The 17,224-nt window shown below is 36.5% G+C and overlaps 1 protein-coding gene across 1 annotated transcript; it reads left to right on the forward strand.

Annotated features, from left to right (window-relative positions):
• The first annotated feature begins 650 nt into the window (after positions 1-650).
• Positions 651-3,082, forward strand: LOC132286345 (probable 2-oxoglutarate-dependent dioxygenase AOP1). Its single transcript, XM_059788669.1, has 3 exons — positions 651-1,030; positions 1,537-1,858; positions 2,610-3,082. The coding sequence occupies exons 1-3, from the start codon at positions 651-653 to the stop codon at positions 2,862-2,864; spliced, it is 957 nt and encodes a 318-aa protein (XP_059644652.1). The 3' UTR covers positions 2,865-3,082.
• The last annotated feature ends 14,142 nt before the right edge of the window (positions 3,083-17,224 follow it).

Genomic DNA, 17,224 nt, shown 5'->3' on the forward strand with positions numbered 1-17,224 from the left:
TAATCAAAATTTGACACAAAAGTAAATATATCTTGTCAGTGTGGCCTTGTATAAAATATAAAAGAAATTATACGTTTGTAATTTTGTAGTGCATTAGGACAATTTTATTTTAGTTTGGTTGCTTTAGAATATTCCCCTTCATTAGCTTCCAAATCAGAAATAGAATGTTTGGCCAAGGACTTGGGACCCATTGACTTATTGTACTTGTTGGATATCTTCAATACCATCTCAGTTGCCGTCCTATTACATAAACATGGAATTAAAATCCAATTAAAAGAAAGTATAGATGAAATTATGAGTCACATACACATGCAATGAAATTATATACGTAAATGATATAAATAAAGATTAAGAAAATAATTCAGTATTTTGATGGTATATATTAATTTAGTTTTATATGAGGTACATCCACAATACAATTCGGTAAAAAAGTATAGATGTAAGCAAACAGACTTACATATAATTTAAAAATATAAATAGTACAGAAAAGGAAATGGGTCCCACACAACCATCAAGTGGATGGGGAGCCCTCTTTGGCCACTTAATCATTTTTCTATATAAAAGGAGGTATGTATTGAACTTGTTCCTACCCAAAGAAGCCTCTAAACATAATTTGCTAGTTGAGAAAACAAAATAACAATTACAAAAAAATGGGTTCCCTATCACCGGCCAAGCTTCTTGTTGTGGACTTCACCAAGAAGGGAAACTTGACGCCCGGTACGAGTTGTTGGTCGTCGGCCGCCAACGAAATCCGGCATGCCCTCGAAGAACAAGGCTGTTTCATAGCCATGTATGATGGAGTATCATCAGAGCTTCACAAAGCAATATTCCATGCAGCAGATGAGTTGTTTGATCTTCCCCCTGAAACCAAAGTCCAAAACGTTAACGAAAAGCCCTACCATGGCTATGTAGGTCAAATGTCCTACATTCCCCTCCATGAAGGCTTGGGCATTGACTATGCAACCACACTTGAAGGAGCTCAAAGCTTCACCGATCTCATGTGGCCCAATGGAGGAAACAAGTATTTCTGGTATAATATATAGATATATATATATATATACCATTTTTTTTTATATAATTTTAGAAACTTCTACATGCTAAATCATTTGATTTATATTTTTCAAAGCTTTTTATTTTTTTTTAATTTTATTTTGAGTTTTTTTTTTTTTTTTTTTTTTTTTTTTTTGTAGAGATTTAATTTCCACTCTATTTGCAGAGAAAAACTGTCAATTAAGCAATTAAACCAATATTTGATTTATGAATTCTAAAAATAAAAAAACAGTTTACACAAAACTATAAAATATAGTTATTTAAAATTAAGACTTATTTTTTCTGTTTTTCTAATACAGTTCTGCCAGGGGAAAAATTAAGCCTTATTCTATTTAACTCAGTTTCAAAAATAAAATAAAATAAAATAAAATAAAATTAAAACAAAATTTCAAATTGTTTAAGCTTTTCTTCTCTTCTCATAAATTGAACTAAACTGGAATTTTCTTCTCTTCTTTAATATTAACCAGTATTATGTGTTTTGGTCAGTGAAAATACGGTGTCGTTTGCGAGGACAGTAGAGAAATTAGATCACATGGTGGTAAGAATGCTATTTGAAAGCTATGGTGTGGAGAAATACTGTGAGTCTCACATTGGATCAGCCACCTACCTTCTTCGATTCCTGAAATATAGAGCACCCGAATTGAATGAGACTACTTTGGCTTTTCCCTCTCACACGGACAAGAGCTTTCTCACCATACTCTATCAAAATCAAGTTTCTGGTTTAGAGGTCCGAGCTAGAGATGGCGAGTGGATTAATGTTGAGTTCCCGCCCAATTCCTTTGTTGTAATGGCAGGCGATGCATGCAAGGTCTGTCAATATACTAGTATATCTATCTTCTATTTATGTTTATGTATGTATGTATAATAAATATATTGTGACCTTACACATCACCTTTATAGAGAAGTTGCTGATATTTTTAAAAGATGTGGAACTAATTTTATTTTTTGGTAAGTAACATGTGCAACTAAATTATATACATCTGAGAAAATGAAGATAACGCTATCGCATGCATGCAAATTCAAGAAAAAATTAGGACTTATTTGATACAGTTCTCTCACATTATTTTTACTTTTTATTTTTTTAAAAGTTAAAATTAGAAAATTTTACAAAAATTAGATTTTTCTGAAATTAACTGGATTTTATTTTCCGTGAACCATTTTCTATAATTCTCTAAAAAATATTTTTCTTTTTACTGAGTTCTTGAAACCTATTTAGAAACCCCCTTGTTATATAGAAAATATGCAATAAACACGCACCCATGCTATTTAGTATGTAGATATAAATCCCTATAGTTTGAAAATTTGTAGCAAATTGCCTGTTTATCAATTTGACCCTTTCCTTTCCTTTTTTTTTTTTTTATTTATAAAACTCCAAAATACCCTAAATAAAATTTATACATATATATGTTTTTTATTTATTTTATTTTACTTTAAGGATATTTTAGGTATTTTAGTCGCACTTTACCCTTTAAAGATCGGTAATTGATTGATTACTTGATCATGTACTGAATGATATTCATGAAATGAATGCATCATGCATGCTTTTCTTGGATGTATAGGCATGGAGTAACGACAGAGTACTTTCTCCTAACCACAAAGTCACCATGGATACTAAGGGTAAGGAAACCAGATACACGGCGGCTCTGTTTTCATTCCTCAGCAGCAATGTACAAGTACCCGAAGAGCTAGTCAACGATGAGCACCCCTTGCAGTTCAAGCCCTTTGCCCATGTCGATTTGCTCAATTTCTATAACACTGATCATGGTCGGAGATCACAAGATATTCTCAAAGACTTCTGTGGTATTGCTGCTTGAAGAGTTAGTTTGTCTAAATGTGTGTTTATAGTTGTACTGTGGGTGTTTTTTTTTTTTTTTTTTTTTTTTTTTTTTTTTCAGGCATGTCCTGATTGCAGCAATGTTTGTGTTCTATAATAACAAGGCTCTTCGAGTTCTTACGGCTTGTTTATGAATAATTGTTGTGTTTTGTCGGATGTTATGCTGAAATGTAAGCGAAAGTGTATTTTTGAAGTCAGTTTGTGATCAATATTATATATATATATATATATATATATATGTGTGTGTGTGTGTGTGTGTGTGTGTGTGTACAATGATTTTTGGTTCTATCAAGACTTTGAATTCAGTACAATTATGCAAATAAATCAATGTATATAATAGACCATTGCTCTAGGCCTGTCAGCCAATTATGCGAATGGATATATATGTATATTTTGCACGAATGAAGACATAATAAACAAGGAAAATGTTATATGATCTAATCATACATGCACACAATAAAATTAGAATAATAATAAATAAAGAAAATAGTATTTTTTTTTTTTTTGGAATAAATTCAGTTATCTTCTTTGTTTATTTATTTATTTATTACTTTTCTAATTTTTAAATTACAAATTATATGTGCATGTGTGATTGGATCATATCATCAGTTAATAGAAATCACTTATTCATTGCTGATTAGGGAAATAACTAAATATTGTTCAAATAATAGTTGTAACAGCTATTTGGTTAATTTCACGTACTACTTTAAGAAACTATTATATATATATTTTTTTTGTATACAATAATGTTCAACTGCTCCCTAAACAGCAAGGAGCAGTTGTACATGAATTTAACAAAAGCCTAGTGATGTAATCTAAGGATTAATTAGTTAATTGCACTACTTTAAACAACTACTATTCTTTCCGTTACATTAGACATGACAAAATTGGACAGTCTATTAAAAGGCAAAAAAAAAAAAATCTTGCTCGCTTTCTCTACCATTCATGCAAAGAATTGAGCCTTGATGAATCAATCAATTAGCCATTAGTCGGATGTAGCATATAACTACGACTACTATAAATATAATATAGAGTAGATATTGATTAAATTAATCCTAAAATGGCATTTTAGGCATTTGATTCTCATTAAAAAGTAAATAATCTCACCAACTACAACTACTTTGTAAAAAGATTAAGATCATATTGAAAACAACACATAATTAAAAGATTAAAATGGAGACTTTTTCCAAGTGGGGGCCTCAGTGCTAAACATTAAAATGAATGGGGGCATTTTTCCACCATGTGCATGCGTTGAATTTTCCTACCACTAGAGTATCCTATAAAGAAAACATGCATATGACCAATAATAATGCATCCCACATTGTTCCTTCTTAAAACCCGAGAGTTATGGTTTCACTTGCACAACCTAAGCTTCCTGTTGTAGACTTCTCCAAGGAAAACTTGAAGCCTGGTACAAATTCTTGGCTATCGACACGGAATGAAACCGTGCGAGCTCTTGAAGAGTATGGTTGTTTCATAGCAGTGTATGATTCAGTTTCTTTGGAGCTTCACAATGCAAATTTTCAAGCATCCAAAGAGTTATTAGATCTCCCCACAGAAACCAAAATGAACAACACTGGTGATGCACCAAGAGAAACATTCCCTTCAAATTCTTTAACTTCTGGACACTTAACCCCAACTTCCTTCCCATAGTCTATCAAACTTGGCAACTGGATGTTGAAGGTTCAAGGATGTTCAAGCTTGTGCAGAAGCTAAGAGCACTCAAGCAACCACTTAAACTGTTAAACAAGAAGGAGTTCAGTGCTATTACTGAAAGGGCTACAACTTGTAGAGATGAATTGTATTCTTGTCAGAGGAGGCTTGATGCTAATCCAACAGATGATGCCCTTAGAGTCAATGAGAAGGAACTTTCATAGAAACTCTCTGATCTTTTTTTAGCAGAAGAAATGTTCTTTAAACAAAAAGCACAGGTCCATTGGCTCAAAGAAGGTGATCAAAACACTACCTACTTCATGAAGAGTTTTAATTCCAAGGCTATTAGAAGGAAGATTAAATCAATTTCTGACTCAAATGGAAACTTGATTCAAGGGCAGGAACTGTAGAGGGATCTTCTCAACCACTTCATTTCCATTCTTGGCCAATGTAGCAGCAGCTATCTAGGTATGAGTTCCTTTGCGCTAGTAATATCTAAGTTTGTCCTTTTCCAACTATTACCAACTCTCACAACCATACCCACATACCAAGAAATCCAGCCCTGCATCCTATCATTCCACCCTTATAAGAGTCGAGGACCAGATGGATTCAATTCTTGTTTTTTCAAGAATGCTTGGCCAATAGTTGGATAGGATGTCATTGCTGTAGTCAGAGACTTCTTCATCTCAAGCAGAATGTTGACAGAGATTAACTGTTCCTATATAGCACTGGTTCCAAAAACTCCTAACCCTTCATCAGTTAATGATTTTAGGCTCATCTCATGCTGCAACCTAATTTACAAGACTATTTCCAAACTGTTATCAATTAAACTTGCACCTATCCTTTCCCTTCTTTTAAGCAATACCCAAAATGCTTTCATTAAGGGAAGACATATCTTAGAAAATATTATACTTGCTCATGAACTGATGAATGGCTATCACAGAGCTAATCACCCTCCAAACTGTGCACTCAAAACTGACCTAAGAAAAGTTTTTGATACATTGCAGTGGCTGTTCATTTTGGATGCTTTGCATTTGTTTGGTTTCCCTTCTACTTTCATACATTGGATTGGACAATGCATAACCACAACATCATTTTCTATTTCTTTCAATGGGGAGCTGTTTGGTTTCTTTAAAAGGAAGAGAGGCATTTGACAAGGGGACCCCTTATCCCCTATGTTATTTGTCATTGCAATGGAGGTCATGACCTTGTGTGTTAATAAACACATTGAGACAAATCCAAGATTCAAGTATCATTGGAGATGCAAAAAGCAGTCAATCTCACACCTTACTTTTGCAGATGATATTTTGATGTTCTTCCATGCCAACACAACCTCAGTTCAAACTCTAATAGATGCCCTTAATCAGTTTTGCAACATATCTGGAATGCACCTCAACAGAACAAAGTTTAAGGTTTTCTTCAGTGGTGTAGACAATGCATTGAAGGCTGAAATTTTACAACTTCTACAATTTAAAACTAGTTCGCTGCCGGTTACATACCTAGGGTTACCTCTATCTTCTGCCTCAATCAAAGTAAGGGACTGTCAAACCCTAGTAGAGAAGATTACTGCAAGGGTAGGAAACTGGACTTCTAGATTTCTGTCCTATGCTGGTAGAGCTGTCCTTGTCAAGGCTGTGCTTTATTCAATACAAGTTTATTGGTCCTAAGCCTTTGTCCTACCAAAGAAGGTCATAGAGCAAATAAACCAAATCCTCAGAAGATTCTTCTAGACTGGGGTGGATATGAAAAACAAAGGAGCTAAGGTAGCATGGCAAGCTATCTGCAGGCCTAAAGCTAATGGTGGTCTTGGATTGCCTGACTTGGAATTAGCCAATAGGGTAGCCAATTTGAAACACATCTGGAATATTTGTTCGAAGAAAGACAGTTTGTAGGTGAATTGGACACTTAGCTACCTCATCAAAACAAAAAGTTTCTGGCCAGTGAAAGCTACTGGACTGAGCTCAGGATTTTGGAGGAAGCTTCTTGGGTTAAGATCCATGGCAAGAGGGCTGATAATGCACAGGGTTGGGGCTGGTAAGGATACTAGCTTATGGTTAGACTATTGGCTACCTAATGGGGCAATTGTGTAGCAATTGAGTCTCATTGGTGTGGAAATTCTTCAACTGGATAACAATATTCTAGTTGATAGCCTAATTTCCAACCACCAATGGATTCATCCAAACTCAATTCAGCTGTACAACTTTTTCTAATCAAGAAGCTTCATTTCACAGTTACATGAATTACCCTAGCCCTCTACTGATCCAGATTGCATTGAATGGTTACCTAGCTCTACAAAGGTCTTTACAATAGCACATACCTTTGCTTACTTCAGCCCCCCCATCCCTAATCTTTCCTTGGTACAAAGTGGTGTGGTTCAAACATCACATACCCAAACACAGCCTTATCCTTTGGCTAGCTGTTAGAGGGAGATTATATACACCTGATGCAAAACCAATCCTTTACAAGCACTACATAAACAGATGTTATCTCTATAATTCAGCATGGGAATCCATTGATCATATCTTCTTCAAATGTGACTACACTTCACACATTTGGAGGTTTATCCAAGAAACTGTTGGATTTTACATCATGCCAAACAGTTGGGCTGACTTACTGCTTTGGTGCTCAATACACTGGGCTTCAACACAATTCTTGCTTCACAAACTTCTTTGGGCTGCTGCAGTTTACTTCATTTGGATGGAGAGAAATGCTAGAGCATTCAAGAATCAATCCTCCACTGCCCACAGCATCATTGCTCATATTAAGACCTGTGTAAGAAGCAAACTTGCATCACTCAAGCTCAGGAGTAGTTCAGAATTGAAGCTGATCTCTTTTCCCTCACAGTTGCAGGCACTCTTCCAACAGGGCTGCTCCACATTTGGTGGACATCCCTGGCCCCTATCCTAAGCAATGGTGATGATTGTTCATGGTTAACGCTGCCATGGTAGAAGGCTAAAGAGGGTGGCTAATATTGTCTTTGTTGTTTGCTATTGTTTTCTTTTGTAGTTGATAAGGAAGTTGTTGTTCCTTTTGTTTTTCCCCCCTAGTGGGATTGTTTGTACATTCAATATTTATTTATATATACAAGCTTACCCTTTTTAACTAAAAAAAAAAGAACCTAGTCATGGCTATGTTGGACAATGGAATTTAATTCCTCTCTATGAAGGCTTGGCCATCCAAAATGCAACAACTCTAGAAACAGTTCAGAAATTCACTAATCTCATGCCCTCCGGAAATGATTTTTTTTGGTATAGTACATATTAGAAAAAACTTGCCAATCGTCACAACTTGATAATTTTCCCCCCAATAAATTTTCTTCATAATGTTTCATTAGAATTTTTAACTTGTACCTTTTTGTTTCACTTTATTGTTATAAATTTTTGTTCTTGGCTACTTTGTTCAAACTTTATTCTCTCATGGCCTGGCTTACTTCAAGCCTGGGCCTACTTATATAATATTGCTATGGGCTGTTTAGGTTCCCTCTTTATAATATTTAAATTTACTTTTCAAAAATATATATATATATATATATATATATATATATATATATATATATATATATATATATCGGAATTAGATCAAATTGTGATGAAAATGGTATCAGAGAGTTATGGTATACAGAAATACTACGAGTCTCTCCTTGGATCGACCTCTTATCTGTTTAAACTTAAGAAATATAGAGAACACAAAATGAATGAGACTAATATTGGTAACATCCCTCACACGGACAAGAGCTTCATGTCCATTCTTCATCAAAATCAAGTTGATGGTTTGGAGGTTAAAACAAAGGACGGCCAATGGATTCTAGTTGAGGCCTCTCCTTCATCTTTCATAGTCATGGCAGGAGACATATGCATGGTAAGTCTCTAAATATTCTCTATCTTGTTTCATATAGATATATGTGTGTGGGTACGTGGGTGGGGTTCAAATTTGGACTAAGATTGGATTGTTCATTTAGTGTTGAGTTCGGATTGTCAATACCTCAAATTGAGCTCAACCTGAATGAAATTCATATTTTTTTCTATCTAAGAGTACAAAAATTGCTATTTAAATGCATAAGAAATTGCATTGGGTTAAGACAATTGAAGTTGCAATGTAGACAAAGCCAAATGTCATGAAATTATGCCTTATTGCTAGTTCTGTTTTAAATCCCCTTTCTTATAATTTGCATGTTTAGGCATGGACTAATGGCAGAATAGAACCTCCTACTCATCGCGTGATCGTAAGCAGCAAAGAGAGAAACTCCCTTGGTCTATTTTCATTCATCAGGGATCTGGTTATACAGATACCAGAAGAGCTAGCAGATGACACACACCCTTTACAGTACAAGTCATTCGACCACTACAAATTTCTTGACTTCTTTCATTCGGATGAGGGTAAGAGATCCAAGTTTCCACTCAAAGCTTACTGTGGTGTTTGAGACCGGCCCTTCTTTCGCCTACCAGAATGTTTGTGATGTGTTTCTATATATTTATGTTTGTTTGATTATGTTCTAGTTTTGCCTAATTACGCAAACTTGTACAAGTGATCTCTGGTTGCTTGTTTTATTACTGTATAAACCTAAAAGACAAAGTCTGTCATGAACATGTTTTTTATTGAGCTCATAACTCTCATTGCTGTAATGAGAGATTCTCAATGAAACTATTGTGACGGCTCTAGCTAAGTGAGAAGTTTCTCATTGTGACACATGTAAAATTCATATCTACATATGGTGTTTGGGTGCACGATCGAACTGTTCAGGCCTTTGAGGATTTCTTGGTGATGTTTTTTTACAAGTTATGTTAATATCTTACTGCCATACTATGAACTTTTTATTTATTTTGTTCCCGGCAAATAACATATTAAAACATTTTGTCTTGACAAAGACTTGAATCTTAATCTTTCATTTATAGAATTAATTTGAAAAAATATCACTAAACTATAATAGTTGAAGTTGAGAATAATTTTAAATTTGATTTGACCTGTTAGAAATAAAGGAATTAAAAAATATTATATTGTATTACGATTAATTAAGATTACATAAAGATCCTATATAGGAGAAGATTTTGGAGTAAGTGAGTGATGAACAAATACAAGTGAGTGATGAACAAATAACCTATAAATAGTAATATGATAAGTATAATCATAAATGGTAATTTGTAGTATACAAGAAATCTAGGTGGTAGGTAAATGAGTAAACTTGTAACTTAACTTCTCTTTTAAACTCATGGTGAGTATGAATCCAATTTGAGATTGAAGGCAAAATCATGAAAGTAACTTGATGAAAATTTGGTGGAGGTGAGTTTTCACCCATGATGCATATGGAGGCACGATTAACAGCTGACGTGGCAGTAGGACAGTTAACAACTGACGTGGTAGGTGATAGGCACTAGTGCTAGCACCGCTGGTAACTCTGTCTGACATGATAGCTGTCATGGCAGGTGACGTAGTATTACTGTTGGGACCGATGTTGGTTATGTCTGACATGGCAACTGGCGTGGTAAGTAACGCATTACTGCTAGCCCCGTTGTTGATTGTGTCTTAGTATGAAGCACTGACGAGGCGAAATTATGGCTGTATTATCGTGAAACTGCGATGATGTATCTTGGAGGTTGATTGGGCCGCTAAATAAGGCTTTTGCTGATTATGAACTTAAGATTGTAGGATCATTCACCTCATCAAAGGATGCATCAGAGTAAGGTTTGCAACATCACAGAAGTCTAAGTACACCATTGCACTCAACTTCACGGCATCGATGATCTGTTCTGAAAGTGACTGACAAACCTCCATGCCTCCTACCACCTCCTTTGCCAGCCACCAATCCAAACCTCCAATCCCCCCTTGCCGGCCACCAAACCACTTGAAACCACCCTTTCTTATAGTACGAAGTGCTAAATCGCCCATCCATACATCTCCTCCCATATCAGTCCACACCCCAACTAAACTACCACTACCAACAATACAATCAACCAAACCACCATTACCACCACACAAACCACCTCTTCTAACCAAAAGAAATGCTAGCAATGTTCCGAATCAGTTTCTTCCTCGTCCACCTTCAGTCACAGGGGCTATTAAAGAGAAGGTCAGGCTCGTTTTGCAGAAGGACAGACTCCTTAAGCCATCGAGGCTTGAGATCAACGATGTCGTCCTTCTCCCAGAGGGCATTGACGCAGCTGTTATGGAGGCCTCCAAATTTGATCTTATCAATGAGGTGGCATCACTGAGATCACAGCTTAAATCCAAAGAAGAAGAATTAAGGGCGGCACTGGTTCAGATTCAACAACCCATATCTGCTACTTCAGCTCCGGCGGCGGGGACTTCCAACAATGTTCAAGTGACCAACCACGTGGCAGAGATAGCTGACGTCATCCTTCCATCAGCAATGTTTGACCCTAAGTCAAACTCAAATTTAAAAAGGAGGGAAACAGAAGCAGACAAGATCTCATCTACTTTTTATGCACCAACCCTACATAGCCAGTCAAGTCAAAGCACACAGGTTTTGACAGATCAAAGTCCAACTTTATCTTGCACTTTGAATCCTAACTATTATAGTCACGACCCAACCAGCATGGACCAAAGTACCAAGTTGGCCCAACCACATGTTTCACCGCCCTTGGATGATCCACACTCAAATCTCTCTCATAACCTTAGCTCGCCATCCCAATAGATCCCACCATAACCCCAAAATCATGCAAATCATTTTAACTGCCACCCAAACAATATAACCACCACAAGTAACATCAATGAATTAAAAAGAATCAACCAAGTTGGGTTGCAGTTGCGCAATCTCCGTCCATGGATTGGAACCTCCAATTTCACGAACCCATCTACAAGGAGGACTCAGTACTAGTCGAACCACCAGAGGATACCATGTTAGAAGGAGTTAAATTCTGGCAGTGCTACATTTTAGGTTCCTTTCAGAAAAGGTTACCATTTAAGGCGGTCTCAAGCTCTGCTTACAAGCTGTGGGGGCAACAGAGGACTAAAAAAAGTGGTGGCCAACTCTAAAGGTACTTTTTTCTTTCAATTCGATAGCATTGAGAATTGCACAAAAATTGTAGCTGGGGGTCAATGGTACTTGGCAGGGAAACCAATTAGTCTTAAACTGTGGGAGTAGGATTCAGGAAATTCAGCTGACTCTAGCACCTCACCAAGCTCTCTAGCAATTTGGATCATACTCTTCAATGTGCCCTTTGAATACTGGTCTCCAAAGGGTCTAAGCTATGTAGGGAGTGCAATTGGAAAACCCCTATATGCAGACTAGAACACCAGAGATAGGAATAGGCTTGATTTTGCAAAATTATGTGTAGAAATTACCCCTGTTTCCCCACTTCCAACCTCTTTCCAAGTGAGACTAGGAAACAGGATGGAAACCATTAGGGTCCATTATCTATGGATTCCCCCAAAAGTGTAGCTTATGCTCATCCTTTGGTCACAATGATGAAGATTGTAGACCTAAACAGGTTAATCAGAGCAGCCCAAAGAAGGTACACACTGAATCTAATGACTGGCAGATTGTAACCAGGAGTAATGGAAGGTCTGTTTGCAAGCCCATCCCCAACCCATTCTCACCATCTGCCCCTCAGAAGATTGTTGGAGTTGCATCTACTTCTACCTCAATTAACCATTGTGTCCTAGCTGAAATGAACACAGTCATCCCCACTCCAAGCTCAATTGACCATAGTGTCCCAACTGAGAAGAACACAGTCATCCCCTTGGACAAAACAATCCAATTACCTTTAATCACCCTTCCCATTACTAAACCTCAATCAAGTAATCTGTATTCAGGTGCAACAACAGCAATCACAAAAGCCATTAACCTTGTAATTGATCTTACTCCCTCAAACCTTAAAACCACAAGAAAAAAGCCAGTCCCCAACTCTACAGTTGCAACTTCTAACCAATTTAAAGCATTCACAAAAGAGAATGTACATGAAGATAACCAATACTCAGTGGAACTTGCCTCCTCATCAGATGGTGACTCCTTCTTAAGTTGTAATGATCCAGCATTCTCACCCGCAGTGGAAAGATTATTGAAACCAAGGAAGCCTACTCACTCAAAGCACTCCAAGATTGACAAAAGGGCAAAAATTGCTAAGGGTCTGACCACCCTCAGAGGGTATAGAGGTATGTGCAACCTAAAATCCTCATCTCAATGATTTGGGGAGCTTGGAACATAAGAGGGCTCAACTCTCCCCTCAAACAAGAAGAGATTAGGTTTCTTATTAGGGACAAAGGCTTGTCTCTCATGGCAATTTTTGAAACCAAAGTTAGCAGTGGGAATGTTGCCTTTGTTCATAGAAATATTGCTCCCCAGTGGCAAATCTTATGCAATTACTCCTCATCTATTTTGGGAAGGGTCTGGATCCTATGGGACTCACATAAATTGGAGTTTATATCTTCCAATGAGTGCAGTCAAGCAATAACCTGTAATATCTTCCTTAAAGACCTGAAGCTGAAGTGTCAAGCCTCTTTCATCTATGCTGCTAACACTGCTGTGGATCGAAGGGCACTACGGAGGAATCTTAAACTGAATGCAACTACCACTGATCCTTGGATTCTTCATGGTAACTTCAATGTCCTTCTACATGTTAATGATTCTTTTGGTGGAGCTCTAAGATGGACACCTGGTATATTGGAATTCAAGGATTTTCTTAACTCTAATGGGCTTGAGGACCTTAGATTCAATGGAATCTTCCATATATGGTCCAATGGGAGCTTTGGATGTGCTAATATCTCGAGGAAGCTGGATAGAGTACTCAGTAATCAAGCTTGGACGACTTCCTTCCCTCAATCTGTGATACCTCTCGGATCTGAGACACGGGTTGATTAGGCCCAGACCCAAACCCGATGGAAATATCAAACAATTAATATTTATAACAAACACAGAATACAAATTGAATTAAAGAAATAAAAATAATAAGCTGAAAGAAACTAGAATAAAAATCCTCAAAATATAATTATTGAAATTCGTTAGTCCAAAACTCCAAAAGTTTATAACTCGGGAATCCATCCTATGGACCCCAAATAAACCCCAAACTGAAACTGTATTCAACTGAAATGAAACATAAAACTAAACATAAAGAGTAGTCCTACGTAGTTGGAAGAATGAGTGTCTGTATCTGCTCTGCATGATCAAACTCTAACCCTGGAACTGACGAGCACCTGAAAAATAAAAGAGTGGGTCAGGCCCACATGCAAGTCCTATTCTACTACAATCTAAACAGGAATCCAATAAACAGATACATCCTAGATAGACTCAACAATATCTAGAGTAGTCCATAAATGTATATATTACACACTATAGGACGGTCACTACTCCAATAGATCTGTCTCAGCCTGAGTAGAGATACCATGCAAATCGCACATAATGTGGTCATGTGTACCTAGACCTACTAGGGAACAGCAATTACTGTTTAGCTATCCATCCTAGGCGATATACACACCCTAACCATGGTCCTGAGACTCAAGCTCATACCATAGCACCATATCATAAATATATAATGTCCATACTCTTAATATAAAATATCACCCATTTGTATTATGGTCAGATACATGTATTACAAATTTATCCTGAAACCAAAGTAGGTCATTCAATAGTTTTATTGATATGACACAAACATGAGTAGGACTTAGTGTTTCGAACTAATCCATCCCCAGAATAGGTAGGTCTTAGTGTTTTGAACTAAACTACTCCTAATATGCCACCGTCCCATACTAGTGCATACACATCCATATAAGTAGAACTTAACTTTTATAATTAATCCAACTTATTCCAAAATAAGTAGGAGTTAGTATTTTAACTAATCCGTCCCTAATATGCCACCGTCCCATACCGGTACACACCATCCTCCAAATAGCATAGTTTATAGAATCACACTATGTATTCAACAACCATTCTCCACAATATGCATCAGTATAATTTAATACATATATATCAATATTAGGTATTCATTATAGGGCCTAAAAATCATATTCCAATTCTTAAAAATGCTAACATAAGTCTAAGCATTTAAATCCTCTAAACCGTCTATAAATTGACATAATTAAAAACAAGTTAAATATCAATTTGTTCCAACATAAGGATGGTTAATTTCAAGTAATCCATGACACTTAAACCGTGGTTAAATATGATTAATAAATATTGCATCACATTTAAGCAATTCTCCAAGTTCCAATGTGTAAACTGATTTCCCATCAAAGTGCAACATGTAGGATTTTCCTAATTTATACTGTCCAATCCCCAAATCCATTTATGAATTAATGTTTCCCTATGATACCATAGGTTTATTACAATCATAAACATCATTTAAAATAATTTAAACCAAGTATAAACACCCTGCACAGTCTAAACACGGCCTAAAACCAACAATACGCAAAACTGGGCGTTTAAAACCAAAAATCCGAACTGAGCAAGCTAAGTTACAACTGAGCAGGCTAAGTTACAACTGAGCAGGCTAAGTTGCTAACTTAGTCGGCTAAGTTGCTAACTTAGTCGGCTCAGTTTCCAACTGAGTCAGCTAAGTTACTAACTTAGTCGGCTCAGTCTCCAACTGAGTCGGCTAAGTTGGTGCTGATGTCGTCTTCTTCGTCTGTTTCAGCCTCTGTAACCCTAAAATTTCATTGCTAAGGCCTCTAAGCTTCAACCTACGTCCCATACGTCCATACTAAATTATTTTAAGTGTTTTAACATGCAAAGATTTAAACTTAAACATCAATTATGCATCAAAAGTTTCAAAATCATTCAAAATAAGAATTATGAAACTAAAATCATACACCCTCTGTTTTGGTCCCAATAAGCATGCATAATTGTTCAATTTTAGCATTAATTAAACCCCTGGAGTCTAGCTAGGCATGCACAGAACATAGATTAAAGGGAAAGAGAAGAATAGAAACTTGCCTTGAGTTTTAGATTTGAAACTCTAAACCAACATCTCTGAAGTTTCCCGTTCACGTCCTACACTGTCGTTCCACCCCTCTGGGGCTCTTGGTTCAACCCAGAAGCAACCCCGTCCCTCTCTGTTTCTCTGCCCTCACAACTCTCTGTATTTTCTCTATTACGTGAGTAGGGTTTTACAAAACCTTTGGCAAACGAATACTTATGTATTTATAGGTTTTATTTGAAACCCTAAATTAAATCCTAAACCAACTACAAGTCGGCCCAAACCCAGACACGATGTATAACATAAAACCCTAATGATTAAACAGCTAAATTACATTTAAATCACAAAATCACATAAATAATTAAAAACGTTATAATATAATTAAGTTAAATGAAAAACAAAATACCACTTAAATAACCAATTAAAATAATTCACTTAAAACAATAATAATAAAATAAAACACAATTTAAATAGACAAGACAACCAAGCAAGTAACCAAAACACAAGCAATTAAACAATCTAATTAGTAAAAATGCACATAAATAATTAAAATAAATTCCAGAACTGTCCTTTTAAAATTAGGGGTATTACACAATGTGAATGCCAATTCCTACCCTAAGGAATCTCAGACCACTCACCTATGATTGTTACCTTTGGATCACTGAACCTTAGAAGAAACATTCCTTTTCAGATTTTTCAACTTCTGGGCTATCAATCCCAACTTCTTGACCATTGTTTCACAAGTTTGGCAAATGGAGGTCCATGGATTAAGGATGTTTAGGCTGGTGCAGAAAATGAGAGCTCTCAAGCAACCACTCAAACAGTTTAACAAGAAAAAATTCAGTGCCATTTCAGAGAGGGTAGCAGCTTGTAGAGTGGATTTACACTCTTGCCAGAGGGACTTAGACACAAACCCATCACAGGACTCACTCAGACTCAGAGAAAAGGAGCTTGATAGTAGCTATCAGAGCTTGTTTTGGCTGAAGAAATGTTTTTCAAGCAGAAATCACAGGTTCACTGGCTTAGGGAAATAGATCAAAACACTTCTTTCTTCATGAAGAGCTTCAATTCCAAAGCTAACAAGAGGAAGATCCTTTCAATCACTGATCCTAATGGTGTCCAACTTCGTGGCCAAGATCTCAAATCTGAGCTACTTAATCATTTCCAGTCTATCCTTGGCCAAAACACCAGCAACTACTCAGGTATTGACTCTATCTCATCAGTGTTCACAAGAACTATCCCATCTCACATGCTTCCCTCACTCACAGCAATACCCACAGACACTGAAATCCAAAACTGCATTTTCTCATTCCACCCCTATTAGAGCCCAGGTCTAGATGGCTATAACTCCTACTTCTTTAAGTAATCTTGGCCAATAATAGGACAGGATGTTGTGGCAGCTGTTACAGACTTCTTCCTCTCAGGTAGAATGCTAGCTGAAATTAATAGCACTTACATTACCTTGGTGCCCAAAAAACCAAACCCAACCTCAGCCAATGATTTTAGACCTATTTCTTGTTGTAACATAATCTATAAAACCATTTCCAAACTTATCTCCACAAAATTAAGCCCTATACTTCACATCCTAATCAGCCCTACCCAAACTGTTTTCATCAAAGGAAGACAAATCTCTGATAATATTATCTAGGCTTATGAGCTATTGAATGGTTATCATAGAAGAAATCATTCTCCCAACTGTGCACTTAAGATCGATCTTAAGAAAGCTTTTGACTCCATTCACTAGCAATTTATTTTGGATACACTACTTTATTTTGGATTTCCCCCTCTTTTCATCAACTGGATTGCTCAATGTATTACTACC

The sequence above is a fragment of the Cornus florida genome, unplaced genomic scaffold (genome assembly GCF_030987335.1).
Source record: "Cornus florida cultivar Cherokee Brave unplaced genomic scaffold, ASM3098733v1 CherokeeBrave_3.0.0_Hap2_Chr11, whole genome shotgun sequence".
In the NCBI taxonomy this organism is placed as follows: Eukaryota; Viridiplantae; Streptophyta; class Magnoliopsida; order Cornales; family Cornaceae; genus Cornus; species Cornus florida.